Source organism: Diuraphis noxia, unplaced genomic scaffold (genome assembly GCF_037042655.1).
Source record: "Diuraphis noxia isolate RWA-SAM2 unplaced genomic scaffold, SU_Dnox_SAM2 contig0004, whole genome shotgun sequence".
In the NCBI taxonomy this organism is placed as follows: domain Eukaryota; kingdom Metazoa; phylum Arthropoda; class Insecta; order Hemiptera; family Aphididae; genus Diuraphis; species Diuraphis noxia.
Genome location: NW_028301714.1, coordinates 7,761,225 through 7,785,297, shown reverse-complemented (window position 1 = coordinate 7,785,297; position 24,073 = coordinate 7,761,225). Strand labels below are relative to the sequence as shown.

The following is a 24,073-nucleotide window of genomic DNA, read 5'->3' as shown; positions in this document are numbered from 1 at the left end:
ATATTTTGGCTGATGACCTTTTTTTTTTTTTTGGCAATCCTATATGTGGCTCACAGGATTGTTACGTATTTACAAAGTGGCCCGCAAGATCATTTGGGTAGGCCATCCCTGTACTAGATGGGGCCGTCTAGGAGGTCGGGTGCGCGTGATGGTAATCGCGGATTACTCATCGTTTCAAAAAATGTTTTTAATTTAAAAAATTTTTATTTTGTGATATTTTATACTACATAGTACATAGTAATTATGATAATTAACCCATAAAAAAGCCAAGGGAGTGGCAGATGCCCCTACTTGCCCCCCTTGCGGACGCCCTTGAATTAATACCTAATAATAAGCTATAAGTTAAAACGTGTTTGTACATTTTAAAATGGATTTAGGACAATCGATCCCCGGACAATTGATCCCCGCGAAAAAACGCAGTATGCGGACAATTGGCCTCCCGTCATAATTTATACACGGACAATTGGTCCCCGGATTAGTTTCGTGATTATGTGACTTAAATTTAATTACATGTTTTAAATCATTGTCGGTAGTAATACTACCATTGCATAGGTTTTTATGAACATAAACCCAAAGTTTACCATTTTTAACAGGTTTTTGAAAAACAAACAAAAAAATTTGGTATCCCAATTTTATTTTCCCGTGACTGGTTTCAAAACATTTTATTAAACAATCCATTATTATAACCAATACGTACGAACTAGACGGATGTACAGCGATAACTGACAAAGGTAAATTGGTCTGTCAGCGATAAAAGATTATTATTTATCAAGGGAAATATTTTACTACAGTTTACTAAAAATAGTTAGTATTATAATGCTAGTATAGTAGTATAGATGAGTATACTCAAAAGTTTCTAATCCATCAAGATTCGTACCTTGTTGTGATATCTTTTTTGTCTAAAAATATTATTAGGTATAACATTATAATTTATAATAACGAATAATACTAGTATAAATTTGTTACTTATTATAATAATAATAATAATAATATAAAAAACTTTGGGACATTTTTTTACATTTTACATAATAGTTATAGTACTATGTAATATAAATTATTTTCATTTTGAACTTAACATCAGGCGTAATCAGGTTTTAAATTAGACAAGGCAGAAATGTATCTTTAAGACACCCGTCGATAATTTAAATTCCAAAATAGTTCAAATATAGTTTCATTTTTTAATAATAATTTGAATTTATTTAATAAATAACGCATTTCTTGAAAAGGCATTTAAATCGAGCCCTAATCATTACAAAATGCTGTCTGAGATAGAATAATTATACCTACTCGTATACCTATTCAAAAATATTGACCAGGGACCGATTGTCCGCATGCGGCATTTTTATGCGGGGACAAATTGTCCGGGGACCAATTGAACGTTTACCTTTTAAAATAAATCAAATGAGTCGAAATCAAGATTTTAGAAATTTCTAAGCATCTACCAAAACATTTTGGATTAATTAGATTCTATTGTCTATATTACTGCAATAAATATAAAATATTGGACGTAATTAAGTTGTTCCACTCTGATGCTATAATGTCTAGTCACGACATTTAAAACCGGTATTACACAATATACTTCAATTTAAAACTTATACTGCATAACAAGTTCAAAATAATAAATCGTTTATTCTTAGTGTCTTGATGTAACAATTCTAAATTCCAATAGTGCACTATTTATCACTATATTTATGTGCATGCAAATAACTACAACACACTTCAATTCGTATGTATATATTATACTGTTGTGAAACGTTTGATTTATACTTGTAAATAATATTATTATGATTGTGGTTGATATGCATAGGCTCGAATAAAGTTTAAGATTTGGGGCAGCTAAAGCTTAATTATAATAATATGAGCTTTAAGCAAAATTTATGAAATGCCTATGACAATCAATTAACAAAGGAACTCTTATAGTATTATCAGTTATGTATAACGCACGAACATGCCCGAGTTCGTGTACAATTTGCACTTATTAAGATATTTGTTACAGGTACCATAGGTTACATAATACACAAACATTGATTATAAATACCAGGTAGTATTATTTCACTTCCAATTCACTAGTGGAAATATCACGTGGTTGAATTGGCTGAACGAAAAATTACCATGTTGCACGTGGACCAGAGAGAAAAAGAATATTGTGCAGGTGTTTAAATAAATTATGATAAAAATCTTTACATTTGTTGTCTGAAATATTATTGTGGAATACATAATTGTATCAAGGGATTCATCACCAGGCTATGCCAATAAAAAAATTACCAAAAGGTATAAGAAAATATTAGGTAAGTGAGATTTGCTTTATAGATGTGTTGTATCGAAATATATCGATTATTAGGATAGTAACAGATTATGAAAACGAGCGAGTTGTCGACTCGATGTCGCCGATGGCATTATGTTATTGATTTATTGTAATAATAATTATTTTTAGACGGCCCATTTATGTTGTTCGATTTGATTGTATTAAAAAACAAACAATTGCTTTGTTATTAGATAATAACAATCATAAATTCATAAACCACGAAGTCGCCATGGCTATAGACATAATACACCATATTTATTTACATAACTGTTCAGTGGTGCCGAATTGTGTTTCATTTCGTGGAGCAAAGCATAAAAATCAGGTTACCACCACCCACATAAATATATAAAAAATTAAATTACTTATCGTAAATTCACCCTAATTAAATATTTGTTATATTAAAATCAGTGTTCAGCGCCACTGTAGTGGACTATTTCACATTTACACTAGTGGTAGTATTGTAATGCCTACGGATTTTAAATATGATTTATATTTTTTTTCTAAATCGCGTATGTACAATTTAATGAAGACATTTTGCGAATATACGCATTACATGGTCATTTACGTTTACACATTAAATAAGTTATGCTTTATAAATATATTCATAATATACGTCAAGTTCATCAAAATCAAATTCTAGATCAACTTAAGGATTATGTTCCGAATAAAAGGTGAATTATATTGTATTGCCTTGTTATAATTATACATCACGGTAAAAACTAAAATGTAGGACTCCGAATACCGTGGCACTCCGTTGGAATTATTCTAATTGGTAGGCTGTCGTCATGGATAAGTATACCTTTAAAGCTGGCTGTTTTTTGTGAAATGCTATCACTTGTTGGCTACTGTACATCGTGCTTAACCGATTAAAATTATGTCCAACCACGAAAATTATAATTATATTTACAGGTACAAAGTTGCTCTAGGCCCTAATATGGTGTGAAATTATCTACACTATTTTCAAAATGTTACGGTTCGCGTCACAAAAGCGCGTGCCCGGAATCAGCTGGTGGTTTTCGACAACTGATAACGAGTACTTATTCCTGATAACTGATTCTGAGCACGTCTATACCAATTGTGTCGTGTAACCATGAAATGTGATCTTGGTGGGAAATATATTTTACACAAATAACACAATTCAGCATTACCACTTCCATATTTCCCATGGTACATGATTTAAGGGTAGCACTGCTTTTGGTAGTAACAGTCGCTGCACATAGAACAGTGGTCGCAGGTTACATACATTCATTTATTTACATCTCCGAAAAACTCTATGAGAAATGGAATTAAACAAAGGATATCAGAGCAATATCTGTCTCCTCTCTCGGACTTACACGTGACAGGTATGTTCATTGTATATATTTTTTTTTCAGTAACACCTCAGAGCAAAATCATAGTGAATAACATATTTGCCGAGGGTTTGTCATGTCGATATTCTTCACTAACAAGTATTTTTTTTTCCGTTACAAATAGTTCTTTGATATTTTAAAATACAAATGAACGCCCGCTCGCCCGCATGTGTTGTCTCCGTCTTTAATAATATTATGTACAACATGGCAAAACTACTGTGCAATGGATACAATCACTATAGCGCAGTAGTAATAGTCAAGTCTCCAAATTGACTTACAATTAAGTTGAGCACATTATCTGTGAAATATCGTTCATTTTTTTGATATCATTTATACGAAACAAGTTTCAAGATCCATTATTATTTGTGCGTTTTTCAAACTAGAATATCTTTTATGTAGTTTCGATATCGAAATAATAAAAACGATATTTCACTATTATGTGGTGAACATTGTGTTTCTTAGTTATGATTGTAGTCTTATCAATTATTTCTCGTTGCAAAATAGTTTATGCTATATTTTACATCTGTGAGTGTAGCGTCTTCTTAAATAATAATTATGACTTTAAAAAAATGGAGTGAATATCTACGTATAATTTGCTATACAACTGTATTTGATTCTACACCAAAAACTAACGTGTCATTAGTACTCAAAAGAAGACGTAAAACAGGAATGATTGTTTTCTACTATTCTGTAATATTATAAAACATGGTAATATGACCTATTGCATTTTTAACGATTCAACATTGTTTGTTTTGTTGCGGATGCGTAGACATTTTCTGAAAAGAGTAAAAACGAATTTTCTTTTGTCACCTTTATCGTTGAACACACAGTATAATATCAAACTAATATATTATTGATATTTTGTAACATGTAAACAATTTGATTTTAATATTTATTGACAAACATCGTATGGAATTTTATTCGGTCATCATTTCCACTGAGAAATCATTACAGAGGCAAGCTTAACATGCAGTTGAACTACAATATACGGATACACTAAGCAAATCAAGTTGTTCTTAAGGCGCTAAACTTAAAAATAAAAAATTGCCTACTTCGCCATATACGAAGTTGGAAAAAGTGAAAAAAAAATTAAAACTATGCCACACAGTAACTATACGTTTTTAGTGACGTAATGCTATTGCGCGTCAACTCGTGACCGCGTTAGTTTTAATTACAAGATAATTAGTCTCAAGATACGTTGAAATCCGTGATTAACTCAAAATCTTATCTGTGGTTACACTCGGATTTGGGATTTCTTCCTTGAAAGAGTGACCATCATTACAACAGCACCTACTAATAATATCGTAAAAAAAATGATGATACATGATTAATATGTCATATTATAATTAATATCGGTACAGTTTTAGTTGCTTCTGCAGTTACGTACTGCAGTCGTGTTCTTATTCCATGGTCGCCGTATTAAATATCGAGACCCATTACAATAACGTTATGACCGGGATAAAATATAATTTTAGACTTTTGTTCAAAACAAACGATTTTATCACAGGCCGGGTAATAACAGTAGCAGCGTCGTATCGAACAGGTTCGCGAATAACGTACGATTTGTTATTTCCGGTGGATTACATCGCATAACATTATTATCATCATCATTAGTGTTGCCGTTGTCGCGAATTACGTCTCGTCGGAATAATATTGAACGATCGGCGGTCGTCGTAGAAAGGAACGCCGCTTGTTGCCGCCCCATTAATGCGGGCGTACACGTAGTTGGTTGTCGTGACGGGCCACGTCCTCAAACGGTATCGAAGTCGTCCGGTGCCCAGAAAACACCACCGTTTGTCGGCGAATTGTTAATCATGGAAGAACCGACTCGCATCCGTTGTTTACACGTGCCCGTGCTATAGTCATTTCTCAAACGTAGGCCGTATAATAGCGACCAGCGAAACGTACAACAAAAAACAACCGATTTTTCAATGACTCAACAATGATTAATCGTGTAATGAACGATGTGATCGGTTTCGTCGTCTGGAAAACAATGAAAGGTTAATGGCGATTATGATTTGTTATAATAAAAACAAAATATTGTGTACAATAACATTGGTAACGTTTATTCATTTATTGCACAATGTGTGTAAAACTACAACTGTAGAACACGAAAACAAAATCGTCATTCGTCAGTGTTGTCGCAGGAGAGCTAAAAAAAAAAAAAAAGAAAAAAACAGCAACCGGAAACCGGGTGGCAACGTGACCATGCTAATCGCGATCTTGTAAACAAGAAGCGATGATATTGTATCGATACAGCTGCAGCAGTAACCCTTGAAATGGATCTTTGAGTCGCCGCCGTGCGTTTTCGTTATCGCGTCGCCGACAGCACTGTAGAAAAGACGCGGGAAATGACGCCGTGACAAAGGCGCCCAACGCGATCGGACGATAACCACGACAGTCTGAACGAAACCTCGAAACGCGACGCTTTCAGCGACTGAAATAAATGTTAATACAGCATAATATTATTACTGCATTAACCGCAAGAACGTCGCGACGCGTCGAACGAATTCGGAGGACTGCCACCGATGACGTGCCGACTAACGCGATAGTGCAATACTCCCCTCCCCCCCGTCACCACCCACCTGAAGCAAAACGGCATTGAAGCGCTGCGTTTGTACGGCGCGCCGCGACAGGCACCACACCGCGCCCCGCGCACCATCAACGGGTCAATCGTAGACCGTACGTCCGTAGTCTCGTCCGGCGTTCGCATGCAGCACGAAGTTACGCGCCACACAGCGCTACACACGAGTTCACGACCACAGGCCGCAGTGAGTTGTTTTTCGCATCAATAATGTCGTTCGAGTGTTTTGCCGTACGTTTATTTCGTCCCTGACTGTCGTCGCTACGCTCGGTGCATGTATCCGGACTGCGTGCACGACTGTTGCAGAACACTTTCCCCGTTCGCGTAAACCGCTGGATTTTCTATTGTCCCGTCGATCATAGCTCGCGGGCTGATAACTCGGTTTGCCCACGCGGATTGTCGTCGAACACTATGTCGTGGATATAATGTGATCGTTGGCGCGTTTTTCCTCCGGCCCTGACGATAATAGTGACCACATGACGGCACGGTGGTACGAGTACCATCGCCGTACCGCCCGAACCAGATTTTTCGGTGGTTCACCTGTAGTCGCTCGCGTCCCTCCCCACCACATTCCTCTAGAATAACCGCCATCTTTGTTGTTTTCTCGTTTGGTGAGTTCATTTGTTACCGGACCGTGGTTGTGCGAGTACCTGCGTCCGTCTACTTTTCGTCATAAGTAACGGGCATATTTTTATTTTATCGAAGTCATGGGTGACGCCGACGACCCGTCTCGGGATGTTAACCAACTCTCTCGGAATGACGGCCCCGCTCCCGAAGGTACGTTGCATTCTTTGTCGTCCTAACCTAACCTAACCATACCATAACCTCTCCTTGTATAATTTGTCTACAGAAGACAAACATTACTACGACAAACTGCTGACGCACCTCCAGTCTTTCTTGCCGTTTCTCACTCAAGTTATTAACAGCAGCGAACTATTAGACATCTTACCCGATCGTGTGTCCAAGTTGCGGTATTTGTACGAACTGGTGGACGCCAAAAGGTTTGCGTCTTACCTTAACCCTATATAATATTATAATAATTGTTTTTATATTGTTGTTTTAATTGTTGTTCTCATCCATGTGTAGGTTTTCTGTTCTAAATTTAAACATTGTAATATATGGTGTATCATGACTCGTTGCTTTCTTGTAGGTTAGGTGGACACATCAAATATAGGTCTTCGGGAGACTTAAAATGCAGTAAAAATAAGTCAACTGATTAAAAAAATTTAAAAATAAAAGATTTTAATTTAGCATTGTTGTTCATACTGTGTTGCCAAATGTCCAACACTTGTATGGTAACATCCGTGTTGTATTTATTTTGTACAATTTTGAATTTGCTAATCAAATGAGTATCTCTCATGTTTATACAGATATTATTTCAACAGAAATTAAGGAAAAAATAATCTTTCATTTGTTTTAAATTTATCTCAAAGTATTTATCTTATCCTAAAATGTAAAGGAAGCTAATATATATATATATATATACATAAGGTTTATAATGTGGTTGATAATGATTATCTTTTGAGAATATATTATTACAGATTATGGTACTTAAAAAAAAATTCAAATTAATGATTTGTAATTTATTAATTATATGTGTATATCTACTTCCTAAATTAATTAACATCTTAATATGTTTTTGAAGCATACTTAATATTTTATTTACATTTCATACGTTTTCTATGTTTCCTAGATAAAATGTATTATGGTTTTTCAGATTATTTATGGGTTTGGATTTATCTTGTGATTTATGGTAAATACTATTTTTGAATTGCACCCTTAATAGTCACTATTTGAAGTTAACTTCATACATTACCTATCTACTATTTGCACATTTTTTTTACTAAAAAACCCCTGCATTTTGTACTAGTTCATTAGGTTGGCCTTTATTTATTAGTGTAATTTTGTTAAAAAAGTATCAAGTACTTACATATTTTACTGTTTTTAATATTATTAGGCTATAGTTGCTAGTGTTATATTTGAAGAGTGTAGTCCAAAATCAATTTAACTTAATATACATGTAATGTGTAGCTTAGGTACTTAAAACACGTTATGTATGAATACATCTTTGAAATACCCGTTTGTATGAAACATTTATTTTATTTTTATTCTTAATTGTTGGGGTCCCTACTTATGTCCTATACCTAATTATTTTTTGAAATGTTGAGTAATATTTGTATGATATTATATGCAAAATAAACAGTCTTAAGTTCTACGCATGAAAGAACAAATATTTAAAATTGAGTTGTGTTTATATAATTATTATATTGAGTTAATATTTATTTAGTTGACCTAAACTATATACTTCTTCATTATATTGATAGTATGTTCAATTGGGAAGTTCTTTTGTTTCCAACTAATTAGAAGTTATTTTATTTAAGTTTATATACCTACAGTCTTCTAAATAATAGTGGAATTATTTATATCATGCAAATATTTTGAAGGATTCTTGAAAATTATTTTTAGGCACGTCAAAAAAAATTTAAAAAATACATGTTAATTAAATCACTATGTTAGAATGTTTTATTATTGTTTTACAAGCAAAATGTATTTAATATTTTGATCAATCGTAATATATTATTATTTGTTTGTCATGTACTTGTTTTTTTTTTTTTGTACCTACTTATTTATCATTAAATCTTTTAAAGTTAAGAATTATAACAATTAATTGAATATTACTATTAGTTGCTACAATATCCGTTAAATATTCACTATTTTCCCAACATGCAATTTTGTTTGTATTTATATGTATATTTTTTTCTTAGGTTGTCACCAGATCGTCTAAAAACTTGTAAAAAAGTATTTTATGATTTATACGATAACTACAGTAATCCATTAAATTACGTAAGTGTTCTATTATATGTCATAATTTAGTATTAATGATTTTTTTTATAATATATAATTATTTATTTGTTTAAATAAAGGTCAAATTATGCTTTAGAATTGTAGATCTTCATTATTACATTTTAATTTTTTATATAATTAAAATATCTTGAATATATTTACTATTTAAAACGATTGTGACATTTAACATACTCTAGTTATAATGTTTATATTTTAACTTTCACAGTATTTGCCTCCAGATTTTAAAACTAGTTGGATGCAAGAAACACAATTAAATGACGAAGAAAATAATGTGTAAGTTGTCTATTATTTATGTATCATTATTTATTTATCCGTATCTAAATACATTTCAAAATTTTTCATAAAAATAAGAAATTATTTATTATTTTTTTTTATTGAATTATTTTCTTTATAGATCCTCAGAAGTAAGTTGTACATCTAACGAAAGTAATCAAAACCTAAATGGTGAGCCTGAACAATCTGATGAATTATCAATTCCAAGTACTAGTCATGAAAAAATAGTTAGCAATCAAATGGATTGTCTCAAAGATATGGCACCAAATAATGAGAATACTATAAATAAAAACTTTGAAAATGTTGATGAAACTGGCAAGCCATCTTGTAGCAAAAATTCAATGAATGATTCTATGCTTGCAAAGAATGATTTACCAGAGTTCTCGGACAGTCGTCTAAGGCTTAATAAATTAATTGGTTTTGCGACCAATGCTTCTATTGAAAAGCTTAATAAGTCTGATGCATCTATTTCTCATACCGACCTTACTACACAGATTTTTGATGAAATGAACAAACAAAAAAATGGTCCAATTATTTATAAAAATATGTTAAAAGGTATTAACATGGATGATATTGATGTTAACTATGTTAAAAAGGTAATAGACGGTATTAAAAAAGCTAGTTGCGTGGAACCAGTTCAGCCACCGCCATTACCCCCATCTGATCTTATGGATTTAGGAGCATCGAGAATAAATTTAATATCAACTACTGAGCCAAATTCCAGTGAATTAACTCATGATGATGCATCATTAAATAAATCTACTATTCATACGCAGTTGAACACCGAAGTAAATCAAATGCGTAAAACAGGTTCATCAAATGAAACTAAACAAAAGATAATATCTGTGTTAAAACCAGGTACTTTAATTGATCTCGAAAATTCAAAAGTAGTTCGCTCTTCTTTGCATATAGAGTCTCTTAGACCAATCATTAAATCAAACGAGAAAAACACTGAAATTAAAACATCCGTTGCTGACATAACTGTCCCTCGTGATCCAAGAATAAGACGTAAATCTTTATTATGTTCTGAAAGCAATGTTAGTCCATTTAATGCAGTACCTGCATCAGTATCATCAAATGTTCAATATGGTTTTTCAACTAATATTCCAACTCCTTTCGCTCCAAACAGAGACAATTCATATGCTAAATTGTTTGAGACCAGAGCACAGGAAATATCTGTATATAGTGGTCAAAGTTCAGCAAGTCATACAATTATTCAACAATTAAATCCACAATATTCTTCAGAACATAATGGTAACTCTATTCAATTTATAAACAGACCATTGTCTCAAAATCAAAACAAACATTATCATGGTAATGATGATAGAAGAAATGATTATAGTCAATTCAGTGATTCTACCAAAATGCATGTTAATCCATCCCATACTGAGCCATTGACAAAATATTGTGATCCAATACCATATAAATCTCACAGTAATGATGTATCGAAGAGAGATCCAAGAATATTGAAAAATTTTAAAACAATTCAACATTCTAATTATAAAGAATATAGAGAAGCCAAGTCCAGAGAAAAAAATAAAAACAATATGAACCAGGATCAAGATCAACATCGTAGCCTAGTCAATGAGAAAATTGAAAGAAATAACATCATTAATTCTTCTTATAATACTTTTGGAACTGTAAATGAAACAGCTAATATTAAAAATTTCAAGATCCCCAAAATTAAATATAATGAAGAACATAATGATAATAGTACAGAAGAGGACTCTAAACTCAAAACATTTTGGGCTGATAGTAAAAATAATATAGATGTTTTAAGAACTGAGAAGAATTCCAAAATACACTTGAAAGCTGATACATTAAGAGGTCAAAATTTAGTAGATGGTCAGAAATCTGAAATAAAAAAAAATAAAACATCAAAAAGAGATTCCAAAATAACTGATAAAATTAATGATAGCAATGTAGATAAAGACCTAGAAATTGGAATAATCACGAATTATAATACAGAAAAAGATCTAAAAATTAAAAAAAATATATTGAATACTGAATCAGAAAAAGATGATGATCGTCCAAAAATTACTGCTAATATTTCAAGTAAAGTTGACAAGGATGAAGTTGATCCTAAATCTGAACAAAATACCATTTTAATAGACCCTGCTGACCAGAATAAGCCCAAGAAACAAAAAAAATGTTCCAAAGAAAAAGAATTTGAAAGAATTGTTAGAAATGCCTCCAAGAGTTTAGATGATGATGTATGGGGTCCTAGAACAAGGACAAGAAGTTCCGTGATGAAAAAAGAAGAAATCTCAAAAACTTTAAAAGTAAACAACTCAAAGCCAAAATTAGAAAAAGACATTATAGCAAAAAATTATAATAAATCAGAATCTGGTGAATGTAGTAAGAACCTTGATAATGTATCAATTCCTAACTTAGAAGTTGTTAGTGGACAGACTGAAATCGGACATAATATTATATCATCTACATCAAAGGAACAATCAGGAGTCGTAAATTCTACAACAACCGAAATTATATGTAAAAGTCAAGAAGAAAATATTGTTTCTTCTAATGAAATTAATTCTACTGCCGATAATACTTCTAAGATTGATGAGAAAACCATTATTGACATTTTGAAAAATCCAAAGTTTATGTCTGTGATGAGTATATTTCAAGATAAAGATAAAATGGAAAAACTTAACAAATTATTAGAAAGTTCAGATGTCAATACCAACAATGATAATTTAAGAAACAATGATACATTAAATAAACAACAACTTGAGATTGATAAAGATAAAAAGATAAAAAGAAAAATGAAAAAAGAAAAAAGAAAACGGAGAAAACTGATGAAGAATGTTAGTGAAGAATCTTCTATTGATGAAAGTAAAGATGAATTTTCAAATGACATTTCAGATGATAGTAATTATAATCAAGCAGAAAACATAGTTATAAGTAAAAAGAAAATTAGCCAATCAAATGAATTAAACGTAGAAAACATTAGTTCTTTAACTGATCAACATAAATTAAAATCTATCAAACGTAAAAAATCTAAAGAAAGCTATGGCAATTTTGAAATTCTAAAAGATAAATGCAAACCTGAGTTAAAAGACTTAAAAATTGTTATTGCTAAATTTGATAAAAATATTAGGAGAAGTGAAAACTGTAATTCAGATATTTCAAGTACAAGTGACGATGTACAAACCAATAATCAACCAAAAAATGTTGAAATACCTCAAGAAATTAAACCGAAGAAGCCTTTTTTAGGTCCATTGAGTGTTAAATTAGCTAGACAAAAAATGGAAATAGAACAAAATAATTCCCAAAATGAACAAGGCTTAAAAAATCAACCTGAATTTGAAATTAACAAAGTTCATAAGGGATCAAACTCTGTTGATAGGTTTGATAAAAGTAGAAAATTAAATACCGAAACCTTAACTAGTATAATGGTAGAACAACCAATTGTTTTAATTCGTCCTATTCAAAATCCTAAGCCGTTTGATAATGAAACCAACTCTAATAAACCAGCTGTGCAGAAGTCTAATACATCAACATTTAATGCCAATAAACCAGAATTAAAAAAAGCTAGACTAACAGAATTAGATAAACTTCATGCTGATATAAGTGAAATGTATGACTGTAATGCGGTATTAAATGCTCCGAGTATACGGCAATGTAGAACCAATAAACAAATTGATTATGTAAATACAAATTTAATCATGTCAAAGAAAAAGAAAACGTCTAATATTGAACAATTAGATTCAAATGATGATCAAAACGAGTTTGTTCAATGTGTAGGAAAAACAAAAAACACAAAAAAGAAAGTTAAAAAAACTATAATTAAATTAAACACACAACAAAAAAAAATTGGTAAAAAGTCAGTGGCAAACGAAACTTCATCACCAGTAGTTGTAAAAAGTGCAGTTTTAAATAAAATGTCTAATAAGAAACTAGATAGTTTAAAAAAGAAGAAAAAGGGAAACAAGAAATTTAAGAAGTCTAATCGTAAGCAAATGAAAGTAGTATTGTTTGATGAATTGAAATTGAATAGTGTGTTAAAAAATAAAACATCTACAGAAATAACATCTAAAATTGTCACAGAAAATAAATTTAAGGACAAATTTTATTTTCAAACTGCTGATAATTCTTTGGAATGTAAATTTTGTAATTACAAGGATAAAGGATTGAATATTGTTCGTCATTATAAAGATAAGCATTGTGGTGAAGAAGTATTACCATCCAGATTGTCCAAAAATTGTACTGAAACATTAATACATCAATCTTTAAAAGAAAATTTTGGATATCTGAATTCTCAAGATTCAAAACTATTTTGTCTTCAATCAGAGAATAACTATACTTGTGTTTTTTGTCAATTCATTTTTCTTGATTATTTTAAGTTTTATGATCATATTACTGGTCATACTGGAGAATATAGGTACAAATGTAAGATGTGTGAACAAATTTATTCAAATGAAGATGATTTGGATAAACATATTTTAGAACACCCAGAATATGATAAAACTGACGGAATTTCACATTTAATATTTCCAAATCCAATTCCGGGTAAATACGTTTTTGGATATTTATGTTCCTTTTGTTATTATGTTCAACTTAATTATAACAACATAGTCAAACATATGGAATCAGAACATTTTGATGAAGATAAAAAATTGAATGGCCATTGGACAGTTATACGTATAAGTATGTCTGAGGCAGATGAAATATACACAGATAATTCTATTGATATTGATAATTTGGTAGGATGTTTACCTCCTATTCAGTCTGATCAAGTTATATCTAAAAGTAAAGACGATGGAGAGCAAAAACAACCAAATCCTTTTTTTGCTATCAAAAAAGAATACAATGAACAAAATATTGACAAAATTCCACAGGAATCAAATATTGATGAGAGTCCGTCAGAGTTTTCTCTTTGTGAAAATCCACCAAATTTAACAATTGATACAAACTCACCTGATTTATCTGTTGCTGGAAATCTTCCAGAATCAAATATTAATGAAAATTTGACAGATATAACTATTAATACAAACTTACCAGAATTAACTATTAATAAAGATCCTTCAGAGTCAAATATTGATGAAAATCTTCCTAAATCAGTTATTCATAAGAATCCTCCAGTATTAGTTAATGAGAAAATTCTGCCAGAGTCTAATTTGCTTCACTTTTTACCAGAACAACCTAATCAATGTAAGTGTACATTTGAAAACTATTGATATTTACTAAAATCTGATTTTTTTTTTATTAGCCCCTACAAAAGAATCAAGAATCAGTGCTGACCAGCATGTGATCGAATATACTGATTACACAATAAAAGGGACATCTAAAAAATGTGTCTTGGCTGGGTTAAGTTGTGAATTGATAAATTCAATGTTATTATTCAAATGCTCTGTATCAAATTGCCTTGAAAATCAATTTTCAACTGTGGTTTTGATTGATTTTTCCAAGCATATAATTAAGAATCATCCATTTGTAATGTGGGATGGAAATTGCGAAGCATGTCATCATAAACTCCAGATTGTTTCTGAACAATGTTATGTAAAAAATGCTTTAGAACATTTAATTTCTCATCATTTGATTTTAAAGAATAATGAACAACAGCTCAATACTATAGGTATGTAATTCTTTGTTGTTTTATTGACATTTTTAAAGTCTATAATCTAATAAAATTAAATTGTTTAGCAAATCTTGGAAGTTCAAAAATCGAGAGTCATCCTTCTGGCCAAGACATACTAAAAAATACACAAATTGTAAAAAAAATGTCGAGAGTTCGAGTTCGTTGTTTGCCCGGTGATACATTATCCATTCGTAAGTTTACATTTAGTTAATCTTTATACTGCAGTGGTTTTTAACATTAATTTTATAAAAATGTTGTGGATTACAGCCATAAAATATAACTATACTTATATATTCAATATCATATTATATATAACAGTTTACATATCAGTGTATCATTAAATAGAAAAGAAATAACTGTGGAGACAATGAAACTTAAAATTCTTCTCCTTTATTTTTGATCTCTGATTGTCAATCTTAGGCGAAGCACCTACCTTAAGTTAATGGATCATCTATGTTCTGTGGAACACTGACTTTTGAACCGCTTTAATATAGTATTATTATTACTGTATGCTTTAAAATAGAAAATTAGATAGACAAAATAATTTTTCTTTTGTTTTATTATTTATGCTATTTGTACCTTTTTTAGTTTTAAATTCATTCCATTGAGTTATTTATGAAACTATAATAAGTTAGCACAATATACAATATTCGTGATTATATTATTATTGTTCTTTCAAAGATATAATAACTCAAAACCCAGACAAACTTCTCATCCATATGAAATATGCAGTGAATAATTTGGAAGTTAATTAATTACAATAAGTATGTTTTACATACAATTTTAAGTGTATAATGTTCATGGTTCGTCGTAGAAAGAGGAATTATAAAGTTATTCAATTCAATCTTAATTCTATCGTAATTTTAAATTTACTAAGGATTAAACTTGACAGGAAAAAAGTTAATAACAAATGTACACTATAATAATATAGGTGGTTGGATATTAGCTCCAATACTTAAACATATTTATTTTGGACATTCCACATTCTGAAAACATCATTCTTGCTACCTTCGTTTATGATACAGTCATTATTTTTTCAACAATTGTTGACTTAACTAGAGCCTATAATACATTTCAAACACAACTTTCTGGCTATGTCCAGGTCTATGCCCCCTCCCCCATGACTTATTACAATATGATTCTCGATATCTCTGAGTTCATCTAGACAACAAACTTACATAGGCCACTCCTAACCTAACTAATAGAAAACCTTTCAACATTAAATTCCACAAATTTAGACATCTCTTCAATATCAAACTCTGAATCTACCAACCTAATTAAATTAATTAATTAAATCCCATCGATGACCTGCAGAATTTGGCTAAAATTTCATTTTTTGGTATTTTTCAATAACTGTAGATACTAGACTTTTGAGAATAATGATTTAAGATATTTTTTTGCAATTTAAAAATTATATAGTAATATATTATGCTGACAGACTGTCTGTGCTAGGTTATTTTAAATTTTTTTTTAATTATTATATTTTCAATACAATAATTTCTATACTAACTTAATTAGAAGAAAAAAACCAACAATCTGGTAAAATAAGTTATGTATACAATCAACTAATTATATCAACATTATAAAGAAATTAGAATGATATAAAGTTATAATTGAGTGGCAGCACCTCTTTCTGGGCAGATGACTGTCTGGAGAGAGTGACCGCCATTCCGCAACCAGGCATGGCAGAAACCTTTGGGTGCGCCCAATTCAAAATGTTGCTAAAAAACCACACACGTCTACCAAAAACTACCCAACCTAAAAACTTACAGTTCTCTATCCACACCCAATGGCTTATGTTGTTGCGGGTTTATTTATAAAAAAAAAGTGTCTTAGTAGTACAGCTTATATGGATAAAGAACATTCTTAGAGAGATAATTGAACAAAACTATTATTTAGTTGAATAATATCTATTATTGTTCTGTATACATTTAACAAGACCCATTTTTTGAACATTTCTACTCCTTTGACAAGCTCCACAAATGTAGTATGGTAAAATTGTAAACTTTTTTTTAAATTTACATATTATATCATATATCCACATTTCCTACTATTTGCATTTTGCACAATTGATAAAACTAAAACTTCTTATATAATATAGTCTTATGTTGTATATATTATTATATATGAAGTGTAAAGTCATATATTTTGTAATGTATTATTTGAAAAAAAATATTTAATTAAAAGTGATTTCTTAATAAATAAATATTATGCCCATATCTATGTTTTTGTTTTTATACAGATAAACCTAGCAGTTCGAGTATTATAAATACTTGTGATATGTCTGTTGATAAATCACTAAGTGATGATACAAATTCCATTAGCAAAAACGGTAATAAATGTATACTTATATACATATCATATTATTTAAATATTAAAATATATTATTGTACTGAATAAAAACTAGGTAAGATTTGAAATTAATTTAATATCCTAGTTGTTTTAATGTTTATTTTACAAATTCTAAATTTTGGAAACACAACATGATTAAAAACCTCAAATAAGTACTGAATATGAATCATGTTTTTAAATTCTTGGAGGAATTGAGGTTTTAAATTATTGACATTTTTTTATTTGTTTAATTTAAGAACTGTACTTAGTTACGGACTTATGTACATTGGTGTGATATTATCATAGTAAGTGTATAAAGAAGTGTTTCCTGTCATCCAATTGAAACTATACTCTGTTCAGCGAGAGAACATGCAAATTTCCATGTTGTGTGAGAGGGAACCAGTTTTAGTTAGTGTACAGCGTGTTCTCTATCTTAACAGAATATAATTGCTGCTGAGAAATTCTTAATTTGTGAGAGAAAATGTGACAAAACACCATTAAGCTGAAATGGAAAACACCAAACTCGCATGTATTATCTTCGTCTTCCAAATGTATAACAACAAAATCTGTTTTGTTAGAGAACTTTACTCCCTTTGTATTTATAGTAGAATTTCCAAAATTACTTAACACATATGGAAGAAATATATCTGTATTGTGGCATTTTTATATTTTTTATAGGACTAACTGATAATTTTAAATAATTAAATAAAATATACTAAAACTACTTATGCTCTCAAATTGATCACACTAATTGTTTTTATGTTATTCAATTAATAAAAGACCTATAACACACACAAATGTCTTCCTATGCATTCTGGAATTTCAGTAATTCTACTATATACAGAGGAGTTAAAGTTGTTCCTCTCAAAACAGTTTTTGCTAAGTTGTACATTTGTAGATGGAGTCAATATTATACGGGGATACAAAATTCTTTTAAGCTTCACGTTACTTTGAAATTTCTTGGATAAAGATAAGGACATTACATAAACATTACGAAATAAATGTCAGACCTCAGTTAATTCTCCAAAGAATTTAGAAAATTGTTATGAAATCTTAAGAATTCAGACATCTATAAATTTAAATTATATAATATATGTATGCCAAGAAATGGATATTTTAATTAATTCTGTTTTTTTACTGATTTTTTTAATTTGATTGATCTACTTGATATATTTATAATTTATGACAATGATTTGATTTGTTTCCATAACTTTAAATATATAAACATAATATTATTTTCTCGCACTGATTCCATACTAAATAATATGTTTGAAAACTGTACAATCTAACCATAAAATATTGATCAGCAACCTATGTTTAATATTAGGTAGTATCAGATATATTTCAACTACAAATGTCTTGTAATTTATTAATTATTTAAAATAAATAATCATACATAAAATAAATTATATTTATCTCAAGAGTTGTAAGTTTGTGGAATTAAAAGAAAATATTTTGAGGGTACCTAAAACAAAAAGAGTAGTAACTCATGTAGAAGATGTTTTTGTATTCTTTATTAAGTTCTGCAACTTACAAGTGGTTACCTAAATGAAATTAGAAGTTGCATATCAGCTTTTATTTTAGTTCAATAAACTTACAGTAAAATTAATTTCTAATGTTGTTTTAATTTATATACATATATATAATATTATAGCGAATCTAGACATTAACCACAGTTCTGATGATGAAAGATTTCCATTATTGAGTCCACAGATTTCTGATGTTAAGAGTTTAAAAAAGGTACATAATTTTTTTTTATTAAAATAAGAAATATTCAATTTTGTAGACCTAATATTTTATTTTACTCATTATTTTTAGGGAAAAGCAAAAAATTCTAAAATAAAATCAAGTGCATCTGATAATGATAATCTTAATATGTGGATGAAAGCAAAAACAAATTGTGAAGTTGTTCTTCCGAATTCAGAAATATTTCTTGAAGCCGGTCAACAAATTGTTAATAATGGTGTGCCCATTGATGGTACAATTTGTTGTTTAATAGACACAGCATATACAAAAGATTACATTAAAAAAGTACGAGATTTGCCGATGAATGTGATGAAAACAAAATTAGCTTTTAATGAAATGTCTGCTCTGCCAAGACTTTTGGGTCTTTTTAAATGTATGGACAGAACCTGCACAAAAATTTTTAGCTCTAAAGATTTATTTAAATTACATATGAAATTACATTTTTCAAATGCAGAAAAAAAAAAAAGTAAAAAGTTTTATTTAAATATTTATTCATACAAAGTAATATTATGTTTTTTATTAACTTTCGTATTTTATAGAAACCCAAATTTATAACGTTGAACAGTTTAAAATGTGTGCCTATTGCTTTAAAGCATTTGAAAATGAAGAATCTTTGGCTGACCACATAGCTGAAAAATACACATTCTGTGAATATTTTTGCCCTCATTGTTTTTATCGTGCTTATACTGCATCTCATGTTTTGGTTCATCAGGTAATATTATTTTTATTTATAATTTTAATATTATAATTTGTGTGTATAAAAATATTTTTATATTTTCAGTCTGTTGTTCATACTGACAAATCCAAAAATTGTATAATAAAACTTGAATATGATGATGGTGGTGCTTTCAAATATCCAAAAGAAATGTTATTGGTGGTAGACTTCAAGGAATTTGTATTGCCTTACAAATGCAACGTTGGTAAGTTTTTTTTTCTATTTTCAATCTTTTATTAGTTAGCAGTTGAAGTTTGTAATTGTATATATTTAATGTAGTTATTGGTGCATTTAGCAAATATACTTCCACAATATACACTGAAGTAGCTCCTTTTTTCAGCATAATTAAGTAATATAGTGCTAAACTGGTGACATAGTCTCCCGACTTCTACTCGCCCACAGTTTATACCATAAATAACTTCACAATAATTTGTTAAATCTTAACGCACCAAAAGAGTTCTAACCATTAATTTGTTTACATAGCTTTAACCTCTCTAAGAAAAATGTCCTTATTGTGGCATTTTGCACGGTATATACAATTACAGTTCCGGTTATTTTAGCGAATGTGGTTTTAGTATAGTCATCGCTAATCACGTCCCGCTATACGCCTATGTAGGAACCAACGACAAAGGTTGAATTTGCCTTGGTGACTTTAAGCTTTAAGCAGTGGTAGATTTTGCCGTGTGGCATAAAAAAAATGTGATGTTACAAATTTGTTCCCTCTTTTTTTTTTTTTGGTTGCCACACGTCAAAGTTTTAATAGCCTTAGTTAGATGTCTACGACTTTAATTCAAAATATAGTAGCGTAATATTTATACTCATATAGGCGTAGATGATCATAATAATATGATATATTGAGATTATAAATTTTCAGTGTATCGTTTCGCCATAAGGTTCTTGAAAAAAAATCATGCCTATGTATCTTTAATATTTTTAAACTTCTGTAAAAAATACTTATGAGGAACCTTGTAACGAAAAAAAATTTGTAGACATTTATTGAAATAAATTTAAAAAAAAAATTTAATTTAAAATCTCTTAAAGCTCAAAGGGATACAAAACATTTTGAAAATGTTACTATGTACGTTTAGAAAATGTTAACATAAGCATTTGGTTGAAATATCTGTACTTATTTATTATTATTTGTTCAGTTATCCGTTTTTGAATCGTAACATAGTATCAAAAGTCGATTTATTAGGAACAGTTAATTTAAGGATGAATATCCAGTGTCTTAAAAATATGAACATCAAACGCTTATAAAAAATACATGTGATTTTATAGTTAGAAAAATTTAATGTGAAATCTTGTATTAAATTTTTAAATCTTAGATATAAAAATAAAACTGACTATGAATTTCGTTAAATTCTAACTCTAAGCGCTTGTGCAAACATTTTTTATATATATTGTATAAAATTATAATATGAACAACTTTGAGCAACTTTGTATTCAATTTTATAACTTTTTGACCTATCAAAAATAAAGCAGATATAACTAAATAAAATCGAAAATCTCATAATTATGTTTGTTATCTGGACAAAAAAAGGATGTATATGGTTTTTAAAAAACTGGTAGGTATTAAATATAAACAATTGAATAAAAATTGCCGTTTTCCTAATTTTTTTTCTGTTTCACGGTTATTATATAAAAACTACTTGGAATTTTCAATTTTTACCTCTACGGTACCAACTCGCTCTGCTGAAGATCTATAAAAATATTTTTTATGTTTTGATGTGAAACACGATTATGATAAATAATGATTGATTTATTTATCCATTGTTCATTGCATTTTGTATTTGGTCTTTTGTTGTTTATCCTTTACTCCAATTTTGACCAGAGAACGACAATCAATAATTGAAGCGTCGCAGTCCTTGTTAAATTAAATTGAACCCTGCGCGAAATCGAACCATGTGGGGTAAGTTACTTATACTACTGAGGACTAACACTAATTATAATTTCTTTCCCATTTTTACGTCTATTGTTGTCTGAAGTGTAGCATTATTTTTACTACGCGTAAATTAAAAATGTTGTTAAGCTATTTTTGTTTTACTTTTCTGTCATATTTAAGATTCAAAGCGGAACAATAATGATTAATTTTACGATGGTTGTTTTTTTTTCATGGTCTCATCTTTTGAAACAGTAAAATGCTTAAGTTTTCATGTACAGCTTCTTTTATGATTGGAAAGTGAAAAAATACCAGTGGTTTTCAAAAGCGATAGGTTTAGTTAGGTTTTCAAAAACAAACAAAAAATTGAGGAACCACTGACTGGTAAATTCTAAAAAAATTCTACTGTAAATACATGAAATTTTCACTAAATGTTAATACTCATTTTTTCTATGCATCAAAAATTTAAACATATTTTGAGTTTTTTTGGACTATTGTCATATTTGTACCGATTATTAGCTTTTTTTAATTGTGTTGATAAAAAAATTTTCGTTTTGTTAAATATTGAGCAGTAATGGGTACATAAGTATAAGGTTCCATATAAGTTGTTGCTAGTGGAAATTTCCAAATTATTTTAAATTAGAAATTCATAAAACGTTTTAATTTTATATCTAAGATTCGAACATTTATTACAAGATCTCGCTTAAATCTTTTCCTACATTTAACAAAACAAAAAAAAAGATGACCGTTTTTGACGAGCGTTTGAATGTAGATATGTGGCCGGTCAAAATAATATATCTGACAAAATTTCTCAGTTTAATAAAATAAACACACAGCGGGTAAGTCGTGGAAGTCGCTCTGCTGTATAATAAGTTATAAGTGTGTTACTGTAATGGATGGAATTAAATTTGAATCCAATGATATTATATCACTGTATACGAAAAGCGATTCTGAGCGGAGACGGTTTAGCTATCTTAGATATATTATAGATTATTAAAAATTTTCAAATCTTAGATTTAAAATAAAATTTTTATGAATTTCTAGCTTAAAATGCAAATTTTCGTGATTTTTACGTATGTTGTCAAATTTAAAATTTTAATGCTTGTAAAAAAAATTGTGACTGCATTTCTTTTATTTTTTAATTGCTGTTGTAATGTAAGATTTTAGATTTAAAAAGAAAAAAGTCGCACAAATGTTTTGAACATTTTACCATGTCTAAGTAAGGCCTAATATAAGTAAAAAACCCTAATTTCAAAATTTTACGAATGTTTCTAACCGAATTCAACAAAAAACTCCCAAAATTAAAATGTCTATAAATAGCTCAAAAGTGGCTAAAATTTTGTGAACTTTTAAAGTTTTAACCGTAAGGAACAAAATCCAAAATACAAAAAAAAGATATCTTGTCATTTTTCATTTGAAGCAATATTTCTGGTTGAAAACGTCCGTAATTATTTAATATTATAAAATCGTGAAATCGTACATTTTGTCTCCTTTAACCACTTATTTCGAGTACTGTTTCGAAAATCGAAAAATGACCTGTTAAAAGTACTAGCTCAAGAACATTACCTTTCAGAAAAGATGCTACACCTGATACTTTTGAGCAAGTTTAGAGGGATAAAAAGTGTTTATAGAATAAATGAGAAGAAGAAAAAGAAATAAACATCATTGTAAAACCAACACATTCCTTGCTCCCCTCAGAATCTAAAATAAATAAATATAAATTCCAATTAAGATATAGTATGTTTATATAATCACTTTAGACATCAGTATTATTATTAATATAATATGATAATACATTGTTTACCTAGTTTTCATAATAACAATTATAAAAACATTAAAATTACTAAAATGTTTTCAAACGGAGACATTTTATACCATACATATTTTCACTGGAGATATTTTAACCTAACCAAATATTTACCAATAAATTATAGCAAATTCTCATACAACGATTTTTTATTTTTTTATTCTTAAAAAATCTAGAGAAATTTTCAAATTATTTTTACTCGTTTTGAGTTATTTAAATGAATTTGATATTCTTTCAATTGTATAAAACGAATAATGATACACTATACGAGACGCTATCACCCACTCCCGAGACGACCAATATTACTCCTCAATTTCGTCAACTCAACAGAACTGCGTCAACTGATTTAAATATTCTAACTTAGATTAAAATGTAAATCCTTAATTATAAGTAATAAGTAGAAAGCAATTATGTAAGTAATTAATGTAAATTTAATATGTAACGCCGGCTAATAACCATGTAGTTGATGCCATAAACAATTAATAAAAAAAAAAAAACGAATAATGAATATTTGGACATGTATAAAATACTCGGAAATCGCATTAAAATTATCAAATACAATAAAAAGCGTTTGAGATTCCCTAGATGGTAGGAACTTTATTAGTATTTATATGAGTTTTTTCAAGAAATATCAG

General features: G+C 29.5%; 1 protein-coding gene and 1 long non-coding RNA gene across 7 annotated transcripts in view; one reads left to right on the top strand and one right to left on the bottom strand.

The window, feature by feature from the left end:
- The first annotated feature begins 3,499 nt into the window (after positions 1 to 3,499).
- Positions 3,500 to 24,073, top strand: part of LOC107172030 (uncharacterized) — a 29,350-nt gene continuing 8,776 nt past the window's right edge. Inside the window, exons 1-13 of one of the 6 annotated variants that reach the window (XM_089225873.1) lie at positions 6,408 to 7,015; positions 7,089 to 7,239; positions 7,956 to 7,991; positions 9,004 to 9,082; positions 9,309 to 9,376; positions 9,498 to 14,533; positions 14,592 to 14,957; positions 15,026 to 15,151; positions 17,203 to 17,292; positions 18,946 to 19,031; positions 19,110 to 19,503; positions 19,577 to 19,749; positions 19,819 to 19,957. In XM_089225873.1, coding sequence (XP_089081999.1) covers positions 6,946 to 7,015; positions 7,089 to 7,239; positions 7,956 to 7,991; positions 9,004 to 9,082; positions 9,309 to 9,376; positions 9,498 to 14,533; positions 14,592 to 14,957; positions 15,026 to 15,151; positions 17,203 to 17,292; positions 18,946 to 19,031; positions 19,110 to 19,503; positions 19,577 to 19,749; positions 19,819 to 19,957 — 6,814 coding nt within the window. In that variant the 5' untranslated portion in view covers positions 6,408 to 6,945. Of the gene's footprint in view, positions 3,649 to 6,286; positions 7,016 to 7,088; positions 7,240 to 7,955; positions 7,992 to 9,003; positions 9,083 to 9,308; positions 9,377 to 9,497; positions 14,534 to 14,591; positions 14,958 to 15,025; positions 15,152 to 17,202; positions 17,293 to 18,945; positions 19,032 to 19,109; positions 19,504 to 19,576; positions 19,750 to 19,818; positions 19,958 to 24,073 lie in introns of those variants that run through there. The other 5 variants (XM_089225872.1, XM_089225875.1, XM_089225874.1 and 2 more) reach the window with 5 other exon arrangements.
- LOC149055630 (uncharacterized) lies at positions 4,485 to 5,815 on the bottom strand. The gene is made up of 2 exons (XR_016191416.1): positions 5,703 to 5,815; positions 4,485 to 5,637 (listed from the first exon to the last, which is right to left on the bottom strand). It is a non-coding gene; the product is annotated as an uncharacterized LOC149055630 (long non-coding RNA).